The sequence below is a fragment of the Phragmites australis genome, chromosome 2 (genome assembly GCF_958298935.1).
Source record: "Phragmites australis chromosome 2, lpPhrAust1.1, whole genome shotgun sequence".
Classification (NCBI taxonomy): domain Eukaryota; kingdom Viridiplantae; phylum Streptophyta; class Magnoliopsida; order Poales; family Poaceae; genus Phragmites; species Phragmites australis.
In genome coordinates, this window is record NC_084922.1 from 50,826,751 (window position 1) to 50,844,363 (window position 17,613).

At 48.8% G+C, this 17,613-nt stretch overlaps 2 protein-coding genes across 2 annotated transcripts; both read left to right on the top strand.

The window, feature by feature from the left end:
* Positions 1–1,183: 1,183 nt before the first annotated feature.
* Positions 1,184–11,797, top strand: LOC133909628 (probable NAD kinase 1). The gene is made up of 11 exons (XM_062352145.1): positions 1,184–1,441; positions 1,646–1,753; positions 7,061–7,244; positions 7,365–7,484; positions 8,498–8,790; positions 8,934–9,028; positions 9,338–9,444; positions 9,567–9,640; positions 10,460–10,538; positions 10,710–11,017; positions 11,105–11,797. Exons 1-11 carry the CDS (start codon positions 1,415–1,417, stop codon positions 11,408–11,410), a joined length of 1,701 nt encoding a protein of 566 aa, XP_062208129.1. The 5' UTR covers positions 1,184–1,414; the 3' UTR covers positions 11,411–11,797.
* Positions 11,798–12,112: 315 nt separating this feature from the next.
* Positions 12,113–15,732, top strand: LOC133909627 (probably inactive leucine-rich repeat receptor-like protein kinase At3g28040). Its single transcript, XM_062352144.1, has 2 exons — positions 12,113–14,106; positions 14,183–15,732. Exons 1-2 carry the CDS (start codon positions 12,128–12,130, stop codon positions 15,681–15,683), a joined length of 3,480 nt encoding a protein of 1,159 aa, XP_062208128.1. The 5' UTR covers positions 12,113–12,127; the 3' UTR covers positions 15,684–15,732.
* The last annotated feature ends 1,881 nt before the right edge of the window (positions 15,733–17,613 follow it).

Sequence of the window (17,613 nt, forward strand, 5' to 3'; positions counted from 1 at the left end):
TTATCAAAAGACCGGAATAAGCCAGTCAAGTCTTACAAATAAGCATGTTAAAGAAGAAACTTCTTCTCGGCTGTCCCTGTCATCCATGAGCATGTTCAACAGTGGAACTGCAGTAGCCTTTATTTCTTTCGTCAATTTGATAAATTTTAACTGTACACTCCGACTTTGCTTAATGAATAAACTCAAACGTGTTGAGGAAATCAACGCGGACACTTGTTGAACATAAACACACTCTTTCGTGATTGGATGGAGCATTTGATACCGTCGAGGCCCTATTTGAAATTGAACTGCCTCCAGTGAAATTTACGCATACAATCAGGACAGAAAGATGATATCATTGTACCACACGCAACATAGCTTCAGATCTATTTTGGATTAGCGTTAACCCAGAAATTCAGTGAGATACCCTAGTACAACTATGCTATGCTAACCTTCTGTCCACGGACACTTAAATTTTCTCCCCAAATGTTGGGGGTTAATTGATTAATTTATTCCCAAAAGTAGTTAATTGATTAATTTATTCCCAAAAGTAGAAACAGACAAGCAAAAAGCAAGTGGACCAGTTTAGGTCTATTTGGAAAGGGCTCTTACTTTTAATTTCATCTTAGATCTTAGAGTTTATATAAAAGTTTAAATATATATTTTTAATTTAAAATAAAAATAAAATAACTCATCTAACTAGTTAGATATATCTTCAACTTCAGCTGTATAGATTTTTAGGTAAACGATAGTCACTTAAGAATTTTTGGAGATCAAAAAACAGAGTTCGAGCTCTGCCAATTTCGTCATCATGCCACTCCCTCCTTCCAAGCACGCGTCAGTTGGAAACTGATCGTGCCACTGCAACCAAGCCCCACCATCTGCTGCCCCACGAGTCAGTGCCTGTCGTCGTCAACCTTGGAATGTATAAAAGTTAATTTTTAATTGAAGAGTGAGGTAGGATAGAATAAATTTATTTATATATTTAAAGATAAGATAATTTTATTTATATATAGATGATTGTTTAGTTGAGGGAATAAAACAAGTTTATTTTAGTATTTCAATTCTACTGTTAATGTCAGGTTAACAGCTAGTTTCATTATTTATAGAACAATTCTATTTTATTTAAAAAAAATATTTACTAATTCTAAACTATCCTATCTCACTTCTCTTTATATCTAAACAACAGCTCAAAAACGGAACACATCTCCTCCATCCCACCAACCAACCAGCACTAAATAACCGAGTCGGGGGCTCGGGGCCGCATCGGCTTCGGTTTCGTCGCCTCTCACCCACCCACCCCCTCTTCCCCCCGCAAATCCGAGACCACGAACACAACCCCACCAAGGCAACCAGGAGCGCAGCAAGTACTGAGAATTTCTTTTCGCGACGGCGAGGAGGCGGAGGGGAGCGAGGTGAACTGGATCGCGCCGCCATGTCGCTTGACGAGCTCGCCGAGAAGGTACGCGCGCGCCCCCGATCCGTCCGCGCTGGTTGGGGTGTCTCCCGGCGGGGTTTGGGCACCCGAATTGTGAGCAATATGTTCCGCGCAGCTGCACGCTTCGCGATTGCTTCGAATTGCGCACTTACTTTTGAATTTTCGAGCTCTGCGAAGTGTTTCTCGTTACCTGCTCGTGCTGATGAATGCGTGGTTTCTCTGTGCCAGGAGCTGCCATCCTCCGAGGCAATTCAGTCGGATTCCAGGTTCCGGAGCCTTAACCCGGGGTCGATTCCGATTCCAACTGTTCCAAGCTTCAGATCAATGATCGAGTCGGTACGTGCGGACAAGTAGATTGCTAAAATGTGTGCACATTTCGAGGTCGTCTCGGTTACTCGTGTTTGCGTAATATTTAGCGGCAGCACAATAGTTTACTTTTTCTCGAATAGTTATGGTACAAAATGAAGTAGAGCTATGAGTTTTTGTATTAACAAGGAGGAAACGAGTTCAAATAGTTATGGTACAAAATGACCTTAGAAGGTCTAAGTGTTTATGCATAAATAGGCTATATTACATGAGAACCAACAACAACAGGAAAACGTGAACCAAGAGCTTGTTAGATCAGCGAGCCAATTCTACACAAGCGAGTCCTGACGGCGGAGAGTTCCAATGCCCCAACGTCGCACCATCTGTTAACGTCCTCCGAGATGAGGACAACCATAGAGTCGGTAGAGATGCGGTGGTTGTTGAAGATAATATCATGCGTGAAAGCCAAATTCTCGAGGTGATCAGGAGTATGAGGGAGTCGAGCCCTTTGCGTAGTTCTTTAGCCACCTGACCACGGAGCTGAAGCCACTAGTCAAGCAAAGTGGTCTCGGTCTGAGGGGAATGAACTCCCAGCACCCACCACCATGCCTCCCTCGCCATCAGGCAGTGAAGAAGCAGATGATCAATGGTCTCAGGAAGATGAGAGCAATAGGCGCATGAGTCGTCTGACTGTAAGCCGTGCCTTCGCCTTCGGAATGCCGTCCAAAGCCTGCCAAGGATCCCGAGCCAAGCAAAGAACTTCACCCTCCTAGGTGCCTAGGTTTTCCACACTAGCTTAGCTACGCCAAACTGTATACTTCCCTGGAACATCAGCTGGTATGCCGAACTGGTGGAGTATTGCCCTGATGAAATCCATTTCCAGATGATCCGGTCATCTGCTTCGCTTAGACGGATGGAGTCGAGATGGTCCCAAAGCTGCAGGAACTAAGTGATAGCCGGTAGAGTTAAAGGCCTCGTAATGTCTCTAATCCATCTTCGTTCACACAAGGCGTCACATACTAATCTGCACCTAGTAGTTGATCGGGAGACCAAACCAAAATTATCACGAGCGAAGGAACGGATAGACCGGCCGCCAATCCATGCATTAGTCCAGAAGCAGGTTGATTTCCCATTACCCACCTCGAATATGGTAGAAGCATCAAAGATAGCAACCACTTCACGTTCGTGCTCTAGAGGGAGAGCGACCCAAAGTCTGGAAGGGTCGCATCTCTGCCACCATAGCCACAGGAGGCGCAGCGCCAAGCTGGTGAGCCTTAGGTCCTGGATCCCGAGCCCTCCGTACTTCAATGGCCGCAAATCTTATTCCAAGCAACAGAACAGCGGCCGCCAGACACGTTTTTCTCACCAGCCCAAAGAAAACCCTTCCGGATCTTATCGATCTCTTTGATCACCTATGGCGGGACTGCAATAGAAATGAGGGTGTGTAGCGGTGTAGCAGACATCACCGATTCACCAAGGTGGCTCGACCCGGCTTGGAGATCAACTTACCTTGCCATGTAGGAAGCTTTGCCGCCACACGGTCTGTCAAAGGCTGCAAATGGGAAAGGAAGACTGGCCACACGGGAGGTGTGCACATATTAGATCAATGTCTGATCGGTGAAGTTGATGGGTACTGTCGTACACTTGTTGACATTCGTTTTCAATCCCGTGGCCTCCCCGAAGAAGCGGAGGAAGGCGAGATGTGCATGAATGTCATCCGAAGGAGATAAGAAGAGCACTACATCGTCGACGTAAAGCGAGCAACGGTGCAAGATGGAGATGTGTCCAACCAAGTCGACAACGCCTGAGGAGCCGACCTTAAGCAGAATGCAAGCCAGAGTGTCCATATCCAACACAAATAGAAAGGGTGATAGGGAGTCGCCTTGACACAACCCTCTGGCATGGAGAATAGGAGGTCTGGGAACTGAGTTGAGAAGGACCCGAGTTGATGCCGATCCCAAAACGCCCTCTATCCAGTTGCACCAATGTGGACCGAAACCCCAGGCCCGTAGAACTTCCAAGAGGAAAGCCCAACTGACAAAATCAAACGCCTTAGGGATGTCCAATTTGAAAAGTATCTTGGACCCCGCTTGGATTTCTTCAGCAAACGCGTGGTGGAATGCACCAGTTTGTAGTTATCATGTATGGATCTACCGGCTAAGGCACTCTGATTGTTAGTGATTGAAACATCCTGGCGAGGAGCCAACCGAAGAGCGAGGGTCTTGGTGATCAACTTGCCAACGCTATGGATAAGGCTTATCGGGCGATAATTAGATACCAAGCAGGCCGGCTCTCTCTTAGGCAGCAATGTGATGAGAGCATTGTTTAGATGGTGAAGGCCCCTTGTGTCGCCTAAATCGAAAGCGCAGATTGTCAAAGACACGTCTGCCTTTATGATAGGCCACACAGTGCGATAGAACTATGCGATAAACCCATCCGGTCCAGGGGCCTTATTGTTCGGCAGCCGTTTGATAGCCCCTAGGATCTCGTCCTCGCTAAAGGGGGCGTCCAGATCTCGTCCTCGCTAAAGGGGGCGTCCAGCAATTGCAAGTCCAGTGGCGAGATGCCAATAGCAGCTAAATCGATGGAGTGTTGTCTTGGTGCGACGATGCCAAGCATGGACTGAAAGTGGTGAAACAACGCCTCCTCCATCGCCGGATGGGTCAATAGGAGGCTATCATCAGTGGAGAGAGAGGTGATACGTTTCTTCCATGCGCGAAGGCCGACGTATGAATGGAAAAGCCTCGTGTCGGCATCACCCTCGTGCAACCATGCCGCTCTTGAGCGACAACAAGCTATCGATCGCTCAAGGGAGGCGAGACCGAGGCAAATGACCTTGAGGTGTCTATGCATCTGCAACTCGGCCACCGTGCGGACCTCTACGTTGTACCTGAGGCTCCTCATATCCATGATGTACGGTGGAAGCTCGCCGAGGAGCTGTTGCGGCTCAGAAACCTCCATGGTGACGATATTGGGAATGCTTTGTGGATGATCACACCAAGCGACGACATGGAGGACAGCGAGGTAGGCCTGCTCGGCCAAGGGCACCTCGTTCTTGAGCTTCTCGACCCAACAATGGTGGCCAAGGATCTGCTGAGTCGTGGAAGCAGACCAGGTGTGGGGAGGAATGCCTCGCAAGGCAAGGATGACCCTGAAGGTCAGAGTGACAGTGGACACGGACACCAGCATAGTCCAGGGTCAGAAAAACCACACAACGTCCGCGTCCGAGGCCCTGCCACTGGCGGCGAGAATGGAGTCCCGAGCGTGCGGAGTTCGGCAAACCACCAGGAAGTTGTCGTGATAGAACGCCATGACGCTGAACTCCACCTCCGGGATACCCACTGAACGGGAAATGACGTTGGCGAGGTCACGTGGCCGGAAACCACGCTTGGCACGATCTGCATAAGCAAGGAGCGCCCACCGGAGACCACTCTCCTTGACGGAGAATCTAGCCGACCAAGGAACGTTACAATGCTCTGGCGTCAGGTCCAGAGCGGCACCCCTAGCGTTGATGTGTTAGGACCAAAAGCGTCGGAGCTACCCCCGGGCAGACCAGAGAAGAGGAGAGGACCAAGGGCGCCGAAGGGGAAACCGTTGGAGTTGGGCCCAAGGCTACTGACCCTGTGGGAGTGGAAGCCTCGAAGCTAGGCAGTTGGCCAGAGGCAATGGAGCCGACCGGAGTGGCAGCCTCCGCCGCAGAGCCAACCAGAGTGGAACCCACAGAAGAGAAGCGCAAGATCTGTTGCCGGTGGCCAGACTCATCAGACCCGGAGGAGCGAGGCCTAGGACGCTTGCAGTCTTTTGCTTGATGTCGAAAGCCTTTACAACGGAAGTACCGTGGAGGCAGGTGGCCATTCACCCGTCGCTGCGTCCACGACAGGCAGTTAGGACATCGGCCGTCGAGGATGGCCGACAGGCTATGATGAGGTGGGATAGGTTGCTTGCAGCCAGAGCCACCCTTCACCGCTCGAGCCCGACGGCGGTTAGAGACCAAGGTCTAGCCATCCTCCGTATCCTGCGCGAGCAGAGACACGGCCGGTCCATGGCGAGGTGGGGAACAGCCACGACATACACCCGTGTCGACGCGCACGCGACTACGAGGCGCAGTCCTAGAAGTGTACGCCGTACAAATAGCAGCCATGAAACCGGAGAGAGGCGCTGGGCGAGGGGAAGGCACTGGACACTCGAGAATGGCCTTCCCCTTGTTGAATGGCAACACACCGACGTCGGGGACTGAAGCAGACATGCAAGGTGGTGGCAGAGGTGTTCTCTCGGCCGAGGAGGAAAAGTTTGGTGTGTCTTGCAGCCATCGATGTTCCTTCGTCCTGCTTGCGAAAGAGGTGCCGGGGCAAAACAAGGAAGCGAACGGAGATAAGGGGGAGGAGAGGGCGGGGACGGAGTCAGATGGAAGCTGGAAGGGGCAAGCCGGGGCCGGTGGATGCCAAGCTCGGGGTGAGCGCCAGCGGAGGGGAAGGGGGAGGGGGAGGAGGGGACGACATACCTCTCATCACTCACTTTTTCCATGTCGCACAATAGTTTACTAGAGTATCCTTGAGTTAAACATTTTATTTTTTCAGGGCTCGGTTAAAAGTCTTGTCTTACTAGCTATTTTAGTAACTAACTTACCTTGCAAGTTTTGGGGGGGGGGGGGGGAATGTTTTGTACTGAAAATGCCAATGCACATGAGCTCCTGTTCCCCAATTTTGTAGGGGAACCTTAATTTTAGTGTGTGCAGTGTTAGCTTTTGTTTAGTAGGGTGCGTTGAGACTTCAGTTGACGATTTGATTTCAACTGGATGAAAGCTGATGCCCGCACTGGCTCCAAATCCCCATTAGGCTCCTGAAAAGTGCAAGTGTTCAAGGCAAAACCACCTGGTCCCATGTGGAAAACCTAACATCTTCTCCGAGAACTTTACAAGTATTTCCAATTTTAATGTTGGACCATTTGCTGTTTGAGCCAATTCAGCATTTTTAAGCTTTGAGTTCTTAAATAATCCCCACCGACATTTTTGTTGGGTTAAACATCAACCGCAAGCTTCCCTTTCGAAGAAAACCTGAAGCCATTGGGGGATGTGTTATGGAGCTTAAAAATTTGTGGGTCTAAATCTTGAGTTTATCTGAATTTGTTCTCAGGGTTCTATCTTGTTAGTTGGTTAATATTAATGTAGCTATATAAACACATCTAGCCAACTTTGAGAGGCTAAACTAAGCTAAACGTGTCATTATAAAGAACTCTGGATACATTCATATTGTTTGCTTTGGAACAAAAATCAACAATGTTGACTTTGTTATCCCTATCAGACTTCCCATTGTCTTATTTATAGATCTTGTATTTCAGGTTTCTGATGAGAGAGTAAATGTAGATGTCATGGCCTCACGTCAAAGTGAAAATGGCTCTATCTCTGCAGCAAGTTCTACAGTTAGTTTAGCAGAATCGGAGAAAGCAGCCTATGAATTCCTTCCTCAAACTCCTATCAAGTCAACTGATGCACACCTTGTTGAGTTTTCAGAGGCTATGAGAAGTAAGTATAGACATAGATATACTTCAAATGAAGCCTAAATGTGCAACAGAAATACATACATATGTAGAGCTTTCTACTTGCTATCAAAGTAATAATTGGTATAATTATGTGAATTTGAAGCTGTTGCAAAAGCACTGCGACGAGTTGCAGAAGGGAAGGCTGCTGCTCAAGAAGAGGCGGTAGAGTGGAAGCGCAAGTATGAATTAGAGATGGCACTCAAAGAACATAGTAAAATCAAAGGTCAGATTTATACATTTGTTATTGATGGCTTTACTTTTTATTGTAAAATCTCATAACTTGAGCGGTCAGTTTACTATTGCAATATAGTACTATCAACATTTTTGTTTTAATATTTAAACTTGTACTACAATCTAATTAGGAGAAAAGGCACAGGATGACCACATGCCCCATTAAAGTTCTTTTTTGCTACTTCATTAAACTCATTTGTCTTATAAACCACCCATAGTGAACAATGGACAAAGATAACGAGTCTTGTAAAATGTAGCAAGCCCTAAACGAGCTAGTCACACTTTGGGAAGATTTTGGGATGTTTCTTCTCAGAATCCTATAACATCAAATAAAGATAACACCTTTTCACTCCTAAGTCATCAAATAATAATTTTAAAACAAGAATGCATACTACCTCAAGTGACAAAGAAAGGGTCAGTTTAACTTTCCAGATTCATTGTATTGTACCTTCCCATTAGTCTTTACTCTTTACCATCATATATTCATAAGGCTATAGACTTATGATTTTGGATACATTAGTAATGCCAAATCTACTGTTGCAATTTTTTTTTTTGGTTAATCTAGTTTACAAAGACATTGATGGTCAAAGGTGTTAATAATTGACAGCACATTTAACTCCCAAGCTGAGGTAGTGTCAGGATTATTTCCACATTTGGAGTTTAAAGTGTAGAATAGCATCGTATAATGCTTCAAAGTATATAAACAGCAACTCTAGGTTAACCCTTTTGCTACACATGCATAGGCCCGCCGTGCATGGTGCAGGATTTGCAAATTTTGGGCCTTGGCCCCTGGGTTATTACAACATGCTTCCTATAGGGGTACCTTTTGTGACTAGAGGGAGGGGTATCATAGCATCATTGGATGGATCCCAAGGTTGTCGTACACATATTGTGTTGTGGAATGTTGTATCACTGTGGCTTGCCCATCTTTACTATTTGTTCCTCATGATCAACCCGCTATTCATCCCCCCCAAAAAATCTAAACTGCAATGCTACCGTTTGCAGGCTGTGGAAGTTGTACCAGTAATAACTTAGGAAAACTGGCCAGCCAACTAACACTGGAGACACCAGCACCTGATCAAACAGGATGTTGTGGAAAACATGGTATATGTTCACATGAAGTCCTCCAAGACGAAGTTCCTGGACCTAACCCAAGATCTAGCCACAAGATGGTGGGAAGAAAGGCATCATTTAAACTTTCATGGGGATGTAATGGGGATAAAAATGGCCAGCATAAGCATGATTTCGTGTCCTTTGAAAAAGGAGACATAACGACAGCAGAGCGCAGCAATAAGCAGGTTGGTCTTCTTGTTTTGTTCGGTTCATTTTGGAATAGCCAACAGTTTGCTTGTAAAAATCCAGTAGTTGAAATCACTTGACGAAACAATTATGACTTGTATGCCCCTCTCTCTTTCAATGATGACGACTACTTTGCTTTCAGATCTTACTGAAATGGGAATCGCCACCACAAACAGTGCTTTTTATAACCAAACCTAATTCCAACTCTGTGCGTGTCCTTTGTGCTGAAATGGTCAGGTGTGTTATCTTCCCTGATTTGCACCACCACCACTTGTTCCAAGAATCTTGCTTTAATTATGTGAACCTCATCCATGTACGCACTTATGAAGGATATGTAACTTTTCCATCTTCTGAATTGCAAGGTTATGCTGTCTTGTATTTACCAATATGAGAAGCAGTCACTTTTCTTAAATAATAAAATTTAACATTATTAGATACCTTGAGTATCTTGTTGTGACTGATGCAAGCACAACCTACATGAGTCATACAGGTAACATACGAATTGTACTCACACCACTAAAACATGTCAGTTATTTTTTTCTGCAGATGGCTTAAGGAGCATAAAAATATAAATGTTGTTGTGGAGCCACGTGTTAGCAAGGAACTTCTAACAGAGGATTCCTACTACGACTTCATCCAAACTTGGGATGACGGTAAGAGGTTTTACTTACGTGATGCACTTCGTTTTTTTAGTTCCATTTTATATCTTTATCATAATTAGTTTATTCACCTAAGAGTCCCATTTTCTGCCCAACTAATTAGAAAATTCTTATAGATGAGGAAATAAAGCAGTTACACACGAAGGTTGATCTCATTGTAACTCTTGGTGGTGATGGAACCGTTTTGTGGGTACGCAAATCCATTTCTTTGATACTTCGGTTGTGATGCATCCTTACAGATTGTTATATGGACTCTAAAGTTTTTTTCTATAATATCCATTTTGATATAGTGGCACCTTCAAGTTTGTGGTTGTTAGTCCGCATTAGTTAGATAATAACTTACATGTTACATTCATACTACATTACCCGTAAATAGACTAATTATCTGCAGTCACCGAGATGTATAAATTATAAGAAATTATCCGAAACCTGTTTTGTCCATCAGTCTTGCAGAACTAGTGGACCCTGGCTTCATATCACTTTGTTGTTAACTCAGCTATGTCGTGTTGGTCCATGCATTAAGTTCACTATCTTGTACATCCTTGCGAGCAAGAGCTGTTATGCTGAATCTTCCCTGACACCTGGTTGCCCTTGCCTATCTGTGCAATGTGAGTTTCAAAGTAAGAGATGCTGAATAATCATGGATAACCGACAAACTCGGTTGCAAACAATGTTGGAGAGTAGTGCTTCCAATTACAACTGATGTTGAGGGCAAGTAATTCAGCTTTCAGCCACTTAAGTTCGTAGGTGATACAAGCAACCACCATTATTTCTTTGAGGTTTTTGGTTGCTATTGGTTCCCTGATCAGGCATTGTGGAGCTTCAGCCTACATATTTTTACACTTGAATACAAATGATTACTCCTATGATGAGTTTTTGAATATGCAGAATCTTAGGAGGATCACTATGACCTTAGTATCTTACCTGATGTGTATTGCTTTGTTCCTCAACTTAATATTCAGTATGCTCTGCTATTGAAACTACGTACTGATCATGTCCCTCTTAATAGGCTGCATCTTTGTTCAAAGGACCAGTTCCTCCAGTTGTTGCATTTTCTCTTGGATCACTGGGCTTCATGACGCCTTTCCGTATCCTTTATCATCAGTGCTGAAACGTTCTACTCATATATAGCATAGAAAGTCTGGATTTTATTGCTCTCTGAAAACTCGTTTCTGATAGAAAATTGCAGCTGAAGTATTCTTCTCTCCTCCTGACAGTCCCATTTTATCTATTCGGTTGTCCTTAACATGTTTTTTTAGCAAGCGAACAATTTCATGAATGTATGGACAATGTGCTGAAGGGACCGTTTAGCATCACACTGAGAAACCGTCTACAGTGTCATGTAATCCGTGATGCAGCTAAGGATGAACTTGTGACCGAGGAGCCAATCCTTGTGTTAAATGAAGTTACAATTGACCGTGGAATATCATCTTACCTTACCTACTTGGAATGCTACTGTGATAGTTCTTTCGTTACTTGTGTACAAGGGGATGGATTAATTATATCAACAACATCTGGAAGCACAGCATACTCATTAGCAGCTGGAGGGTCCATGGTTCATCCACAGGTATACTGTATTCCTGACAAATGACAAATATTACTTGTCCACTCTGCTATATTTCTGTGGCGTCTAATGTTTTGCTGGTGTTTGCAGGTTCCAGGGATCCTTTTCACACCTATCTGTCCGCATTCCTTGTCATTCAGACCCTTGATACTGCCTGAATACGTGACTCTGCGCATACAAGTACCTTACAATAGCAGGGGGCAAGCTTGGGCATCTTTCGACGGCAAAGATCGAAAGCAGTTGTCACCCGGTGATGCTCTGATCTGCAGCATCTCTCCTTGGCCTGTGCCCACAGCTTGCCTGGTGGATTCAACAACCGATTTCCTCCGCAGCATCCATGAGGGTCTCCACTGGAACTTAAGGAAGACCCAGTCATTTGACGGCCCGCGTGATTGATGCAACGGTTTTTAAGTTATATCAGTCCAGTGCCAGGATTGGAGCTGGGGGCAAGGCTCTGATGGATTCCTTCTCTCCGAAGCGTTTCCTCCAAAGTCCAGCTAATATCAAGAGGAGAATTGTACCTAAGCGAGTTTGTACGTCGTTTCCTTTTTACCTTTCCATACTTATAGAATGTTGCGTTTAGATGTGGGGTGTAGTGCAGAGTCCAAATATAATGGCCACGAGTGTGTACAGGTTTTTTAAGTTGATACATGTGGCGGAGGATCCGGATAAAGTATGGGGGAGTAGATATGGGTGTCAACCACTCAAAATGTAGAATACACCAATGTATGTATACATGTGATGTGCCCCCAGTCTGAATGAAATAATTCGTTAGTTATGAAATGGCAGGCTCATGCTCAATGCTTCTGTTACAGTTTGTAGTCATGCGATCCGGCGGTTGTGATGCGGAAGGCTTCATCCTTTTTCAGCTTCCATTCCATCCGGAGAACTGATGAATGGGGAGTGGGCATGGTCCATTGCTCTTATTGTGATGGCCAGATTGTTACCTGCCCACTTGGGGGCGACGATGCATTTTGGTTTTTGAATCCGTGATTAGGATTTAGTAGAAGTATATAAAAAGTTGTGTAGTTTTCGGATGTGATTCTGGGCTGTGTTTGGCCACGGTGTGTAAAAGCCCGAGTATAAAAACGATCGGCGCATGATTCTTTAATCATGCCACGGCTGCTGCTGCTGCTAGCTAGCGAGTGCGCGCTTCGCCGCATCAATCACCGTGCGGTGTCGTGTTCCGGCGAGTTGGATTCCTCCGGCGACCCCACCGTCCAGTGGGAGAGAGAGGGGGCAGCAAGAAAAGCCATGGCCAACCCGAGGACCGGAGAACGTGAAATCTTTTGTTGCTTTCTATCTGTCCAACCTGCCCCCGCTCACGAGTCACGGGCCGGAACTCTCTCCACGCCGATCCAACGACGCCCCTCCATCTCCGAGCGCCTCCACCATGCACAGACCCAAAACACAGCTCGGCTCCTGTACCACCACCTCCTCGCCACTAGATCTACCTCCTCACCACTCTGCCAGTGCCATCATATCTATCCCGTCTCGGAAACATTCTGCGTGCGGCAGCTAGCAGCAGCTGCAGAAATGGCAGCCCCTACCCTTATTCTGCTCCAGCAACTGTTTACGTTAATGCTGCTGTTCATTGGAGCGACAGTAATGGTGCGGCCGGCCCGCGCGGCCGACATGCCGATGCCGGTCAACGAGGAGGTGCTGGGGCTGGTCGTCTTCAAGTCGGCGCTCTCCGACCCGTCCGGCGCGCTGGCCACGTGGATGGAGTCCGACGCCACGCCGTGCGGCTGGGCGTGCGTCGAGTGCGATCCGGCCACCTCCCGCGTGCTCCGCCTCGCGCTCGACGGGCTCGCGCTCTCCGGCCCCATGCCGCGGGGCCTCGACCGCCTGCCAGCACTCCAGGAGCTCTCCCTCGCGCGCAACAACCTCTCCGGCCCGATCCCGCCGGGCCTCTCCCTGCTCAAGTCGCTCCGCTCGCTCGACCTCTCCTACAACTCCTTCTCCGGCCCACTCCCCGACGACGTCGCTCTGCTCGGTTCGCTGCGGTACCTTGACCTCACCGGCAATGCATTCTCCGGCCCGGTTCCGGCCTCCTTCCCTCCGACCATCCGGTTCTTGATGCTGTCCGACAACCAGCTCTCCGGTCCGATACCGAAGGGACTAGCCAAGAGCCCGCTCCTGCTTCACCTGAACATGTCCGGCAACCAGCTCTCCGGCTCGCCGGACTTCGCGGGCGCGCTCTGGCCGCTCTCGCGGCTGCGCACTCTCGACCTGTCCCGAAACCAGTTCTCTGGCCCCGTCACCGACGGCATTGCCAGGCTCCACAACCTCAAGACCGTGAACCTCAGCGGCAACAGGTTCTTCGGCGCCGTACCGGAGGACATCGGCCTGTGCCCGCACCTGAGCAGCATTGATCTGAGCTCCAACGCGTTCGAAGGCCACCTCCCTGACTCCATCGAGCAGCTCGGCTCGCTGGTGCACCTCTCAGCGTCCGGCAACCGGCTCTCTGGCGACGTCCCTGCTTGGATCGGCAAGCTGACCGCACTGCAGCACCTGGATTTATCCGACAACTCCCTCACCGGCAGTTTGCCGGATTCGCTCGGCGATCTCAAGGCCCTCAAGTACCTGAGCTTGTCCAAGAACCAGCTCTCCGGCTCCGTCCCGGACTCTATGTCCGGGTGCACCAAGCTCGCCGAGCTGCACCTGAGGGGCAACAACCTCAACGGCAGCATCCCGGATGCTCTGTTCGATGTCGGGCTCGAGACGCTCGACATGTCGTCGAACGCGCTCTCGGGTGTCCTGCCGTCGGGCTCGACGAGGTTGGCGGAGACCCTGCAGTGGCTCGATCTCTCCGGCAACCAGCTAACCGGCGGCATCCCGGCCGAGATGGCGCTCTTCTTCAAGCTTCGGTACCTCAACCTGTCCCGCAATGGCCTCCGCACGCAGCTGCCGCCGGAGCTCGGCCTGTTCCACAACTTGACGGTGCTCGACCTGCGCAGCACCGGATTGTACGGGGCGATGCCCAGCGACCTGTGCGAGTCCGGAAGCCTCGCCGTGCTCCAACTCGACGGCAACTCCCTCGCTGGCCCCATCCCCGACAGCATCGGGAACTGTTCTGCTTTGTACCTACTGTAAGTGCAAAATTATCCTTGTTTCTCGCGTTGCGTTGCATGCGTCACATCTGACGGTTTTGCAATGAACATGCAGGAGCTTGGGGCACAACGGCTTGACGGGGCCCATACCGGCGAGCATTGCGGAGCTCAAGAAGCTGGAGATTTTGCGGCTGGAGTACAACAGCCTGAGCGGCGAGATACCGCAGCAGCTGGGCGGGCTCGAGAACCTCCTGGCGGTGAACATCTCACACAACCGCCTCGTCGGGCGGCTTCCGGCGTCGGGCGTGTTCCAGAGCCTGGACGCTAGCGCGCTGGAGGGCAACCTCGGCATCTGCAGCCCGCTCGTCACCGAGCCGTGCAGGATGAACGTACCCAAGCCGCTTGTGCTCGACCCCAACGAGTACACGCACGGCGGCGGCGACAACAACCTTGAGACAAACGGCGGTGGCGCGGGGGTGCCGAGAAAACGGCGATTCTTGAGCGTGTCCGCCATGGTGGCCATCTGCGCGGCGCTCGTCATCATCCTCGGAGTCATCTTGATCACCTTGCTCAACATGTCGGCACGTCGGAGGGCTGAGGCTGGGGTCCTGAAGGAGCTGGAGAGCGACGTCACCAGTAGCTCGACCAACAAGTCCAGCAAGCTCGCCGCCGGCAAGGTGGTGACGTTCGGGTCAGGGAGCAGCCTTCGTTCGGAGGACTTCGTTGGCGGTGCTGACACGTTGCTGAGCAAGGCGACGGAGATCGGGCGCGGCGTGTTCGGTACGGTGTACCGTGCGTCGGTCGGCGAAGGCAGGGTGGTCGCCATAAAGAAGCTCGTGACGTCGAACATCGTCCAGTCACGCGACTACTTCGACCGCGAGGTGCGCATCCTGGGCAAGGCGAAGCACCCCAACCTGATGCCGCTCAAGGGCTACTACTGGACGCCGCAGCTGCAGCTCCTCATCACGGACTACGTGCCGCACGGCAGCCTGGAGGCGCGGCTCCACGGCAACGACGCCGGTGCGTTCCCACCGTTGACGTGGGCCGAGCGGTTCAGGGTGGTGTCCGGCACGGCCAGAGGCCTGGCGCACCTGCACCAGGCGTTCCGTCCGCCGATGATCCACTACAACGTGAAGCCGAGCAACATCCTGCTGGACGAGCATTGCAACCCGATGGTGGCCGACTTCGGCCTGGCGCGGCTGCTGCCGAAGCTGGACAAGCACGTGCTGAGCAGCCGGTTCCAGGGCGGGGGCATGGGTTACGTGGCGCCGGAGCTGGCGTGCCAGAGCCTGCGGGTGAACGAGAAGTGCGACATCTACGGGTTCGGCGTGCTGATCCTGGAGCTGGTGACGGGGCGGAAGGCGGTGGAGTACAGCGACGACGACGTGGTGATCCTGATCGACCAGGTCCGGGTGCTGCTGGAGCACGGGAACGTGCTGGAGTGCGTGGACCCGGCCATGGGCAGCGAGTTCCCGGAGGAGGAGGTGCTGCCGGTGCTGAAGCTGGGCATGGTGTGCACGTCGCAGATCCCGTCGAACCGACCGTCCATGGCGGAGGTGGTCCAGATCCTGCAGGTCATCAAGGCACCCGTGGGCGGCAGAATGGAAGCCTTCTGACACCGTCGTCCATTGCCATCTGCCTCGATCAGCATCCAGCAGGCAGGCTGCAAGCCTGCAAGTACTATAAGCATTGATGCTCTCATGCTAGCTAGCTCTCTGGCCTCCCTTGCTCATGTGTTCTGTAGTGAATGGGCCCAGAACTGTACTGTACCGTGCTAATTTTTTTTCTTTTCAGCTATGATTTCGCTTTTGGATGCCAAATCGTGACGCCTTCTTCTACCACATCAAGTGAACAATCCAATCCATTATACTCTGTTCTGAATTTACCGGTTCTTACACTTGCAATATGTCCCGATCGATGCTGGCTGCCTAGATCGAAATGCTCTTTGTGACAGGTGAGTTGTAACGAAGTTGACGCGTTGCTCTGTGACTGTGAGCCTGTGACCACCAATGGATGGTTCGGCGTCTGTTCCTTGTTGCGTTGCTCAATTCTCGGGGCCCCCCATAGCTTGAGCTCCATGAGGCATGTGAGCGCACAGCGAACGCGTGCGTGAACTGGGTCCACCGCCCACGGCAAACGCATAAGGGATTCAGGGTATCATATGAACAGACCAACGCTTGCATGGATAAATTAACGTTTTCTCGCGGCGGGATGTGGATATATAGGATCTTGGATCAATTATGCATGCTTGGCACCATTACTCTTGGAACATTTTTTGATTTTTTGCGATTACTTGGACATATTCTGATGATTGAATACTACAAGTGTTTTCAGAAAAAAAAAAGGGGGGACAATGTGAGTCTTTCCTAACGTGATATGGAGTTAATCATTCGATTGGTGGAGTCCACCCTTTCGATTAGAGCTCTTTTACGGTGGTCCATACTACCTAGAGGTAAGAGGTAGTATAAATCTAATCCGACGATCTATATAATTGGATATTTTGGTAATTGTGGTAATTTTGTTAAAATTAACTATCATGCTTTTGCTAATAGAAAAATTGACGCCGCAAACATCGGATCGCTAACCCTAGCCGATGGGTAGCAAATGAACTCTCATGCCAAAGATAGATTAAAATGTTAAAATAACAATGAAATATTACTCTATTTAGAGACACATAACTGCAGTTAATTAGTTTTATACAACGTATTTTTCTTCCCAAAATAACCCTAATACTACTATACTACTCACATATACTACCTATACTACTAGTAGAAAATAAGTAGTATTCTGACTAATCTGGATCGTTGGACTCTAAAAATAGATGGCTCATATTAATTTTGGACCATCGTAAAATTTCTCTTCGATTAACCATGGCTACATAAAAGGCCACATCAAACAGCAGAAATTCAGTGATAGTCGCTCTTTATCCTGTCTCTGAACTGAACGTTCAAATTTTACGTGCGAACAGAGTTATCAGTACTTTCAAAAGGTTGAGCTACAGTTGTGCACTCAGCTTGCGCTAGTCGACTGTATTTGTTTGTCTCGATCTTGCCCTTTCTTTTCTTCGCAGTCAGAGGGTTACCTGATCCTTCGGTACTTTTATTTTTACTGGGTTCATCCCATGTAAATCAAAGCGATGGACCTGCGTCTAGTTGGCGCCATGCAGAAGATCACTGCTATACTATTTGATTCGATCCCACTTCACCTTTTTTGACATGTCAGTTTACCCCTTCTGACATGCCAGTAGTCAGTGTTGCTGTATCTTATGATTGATCCCGTACCTGTGCGTTTAGTTGCCAATAGTTGCCATACTCAGCTAAGCGGGGTACGACCTATATATATCCAGCGCACGTATGCAACTCGGTGCAATGCAGCGTTGATCTATCTAGTACCAAAAGCGTCTGATCTGCATCTCTACTACTTCATGTGCATTTTCCTATTTCTAGTATAGCGTGATCTATTCAAGCTAGCAAGAAGTTCAGTCCCATATTGTATCATTGTAGCACTTAATCTCAATCATTCTAGAGCTTTTCGTGAACAGGTGCT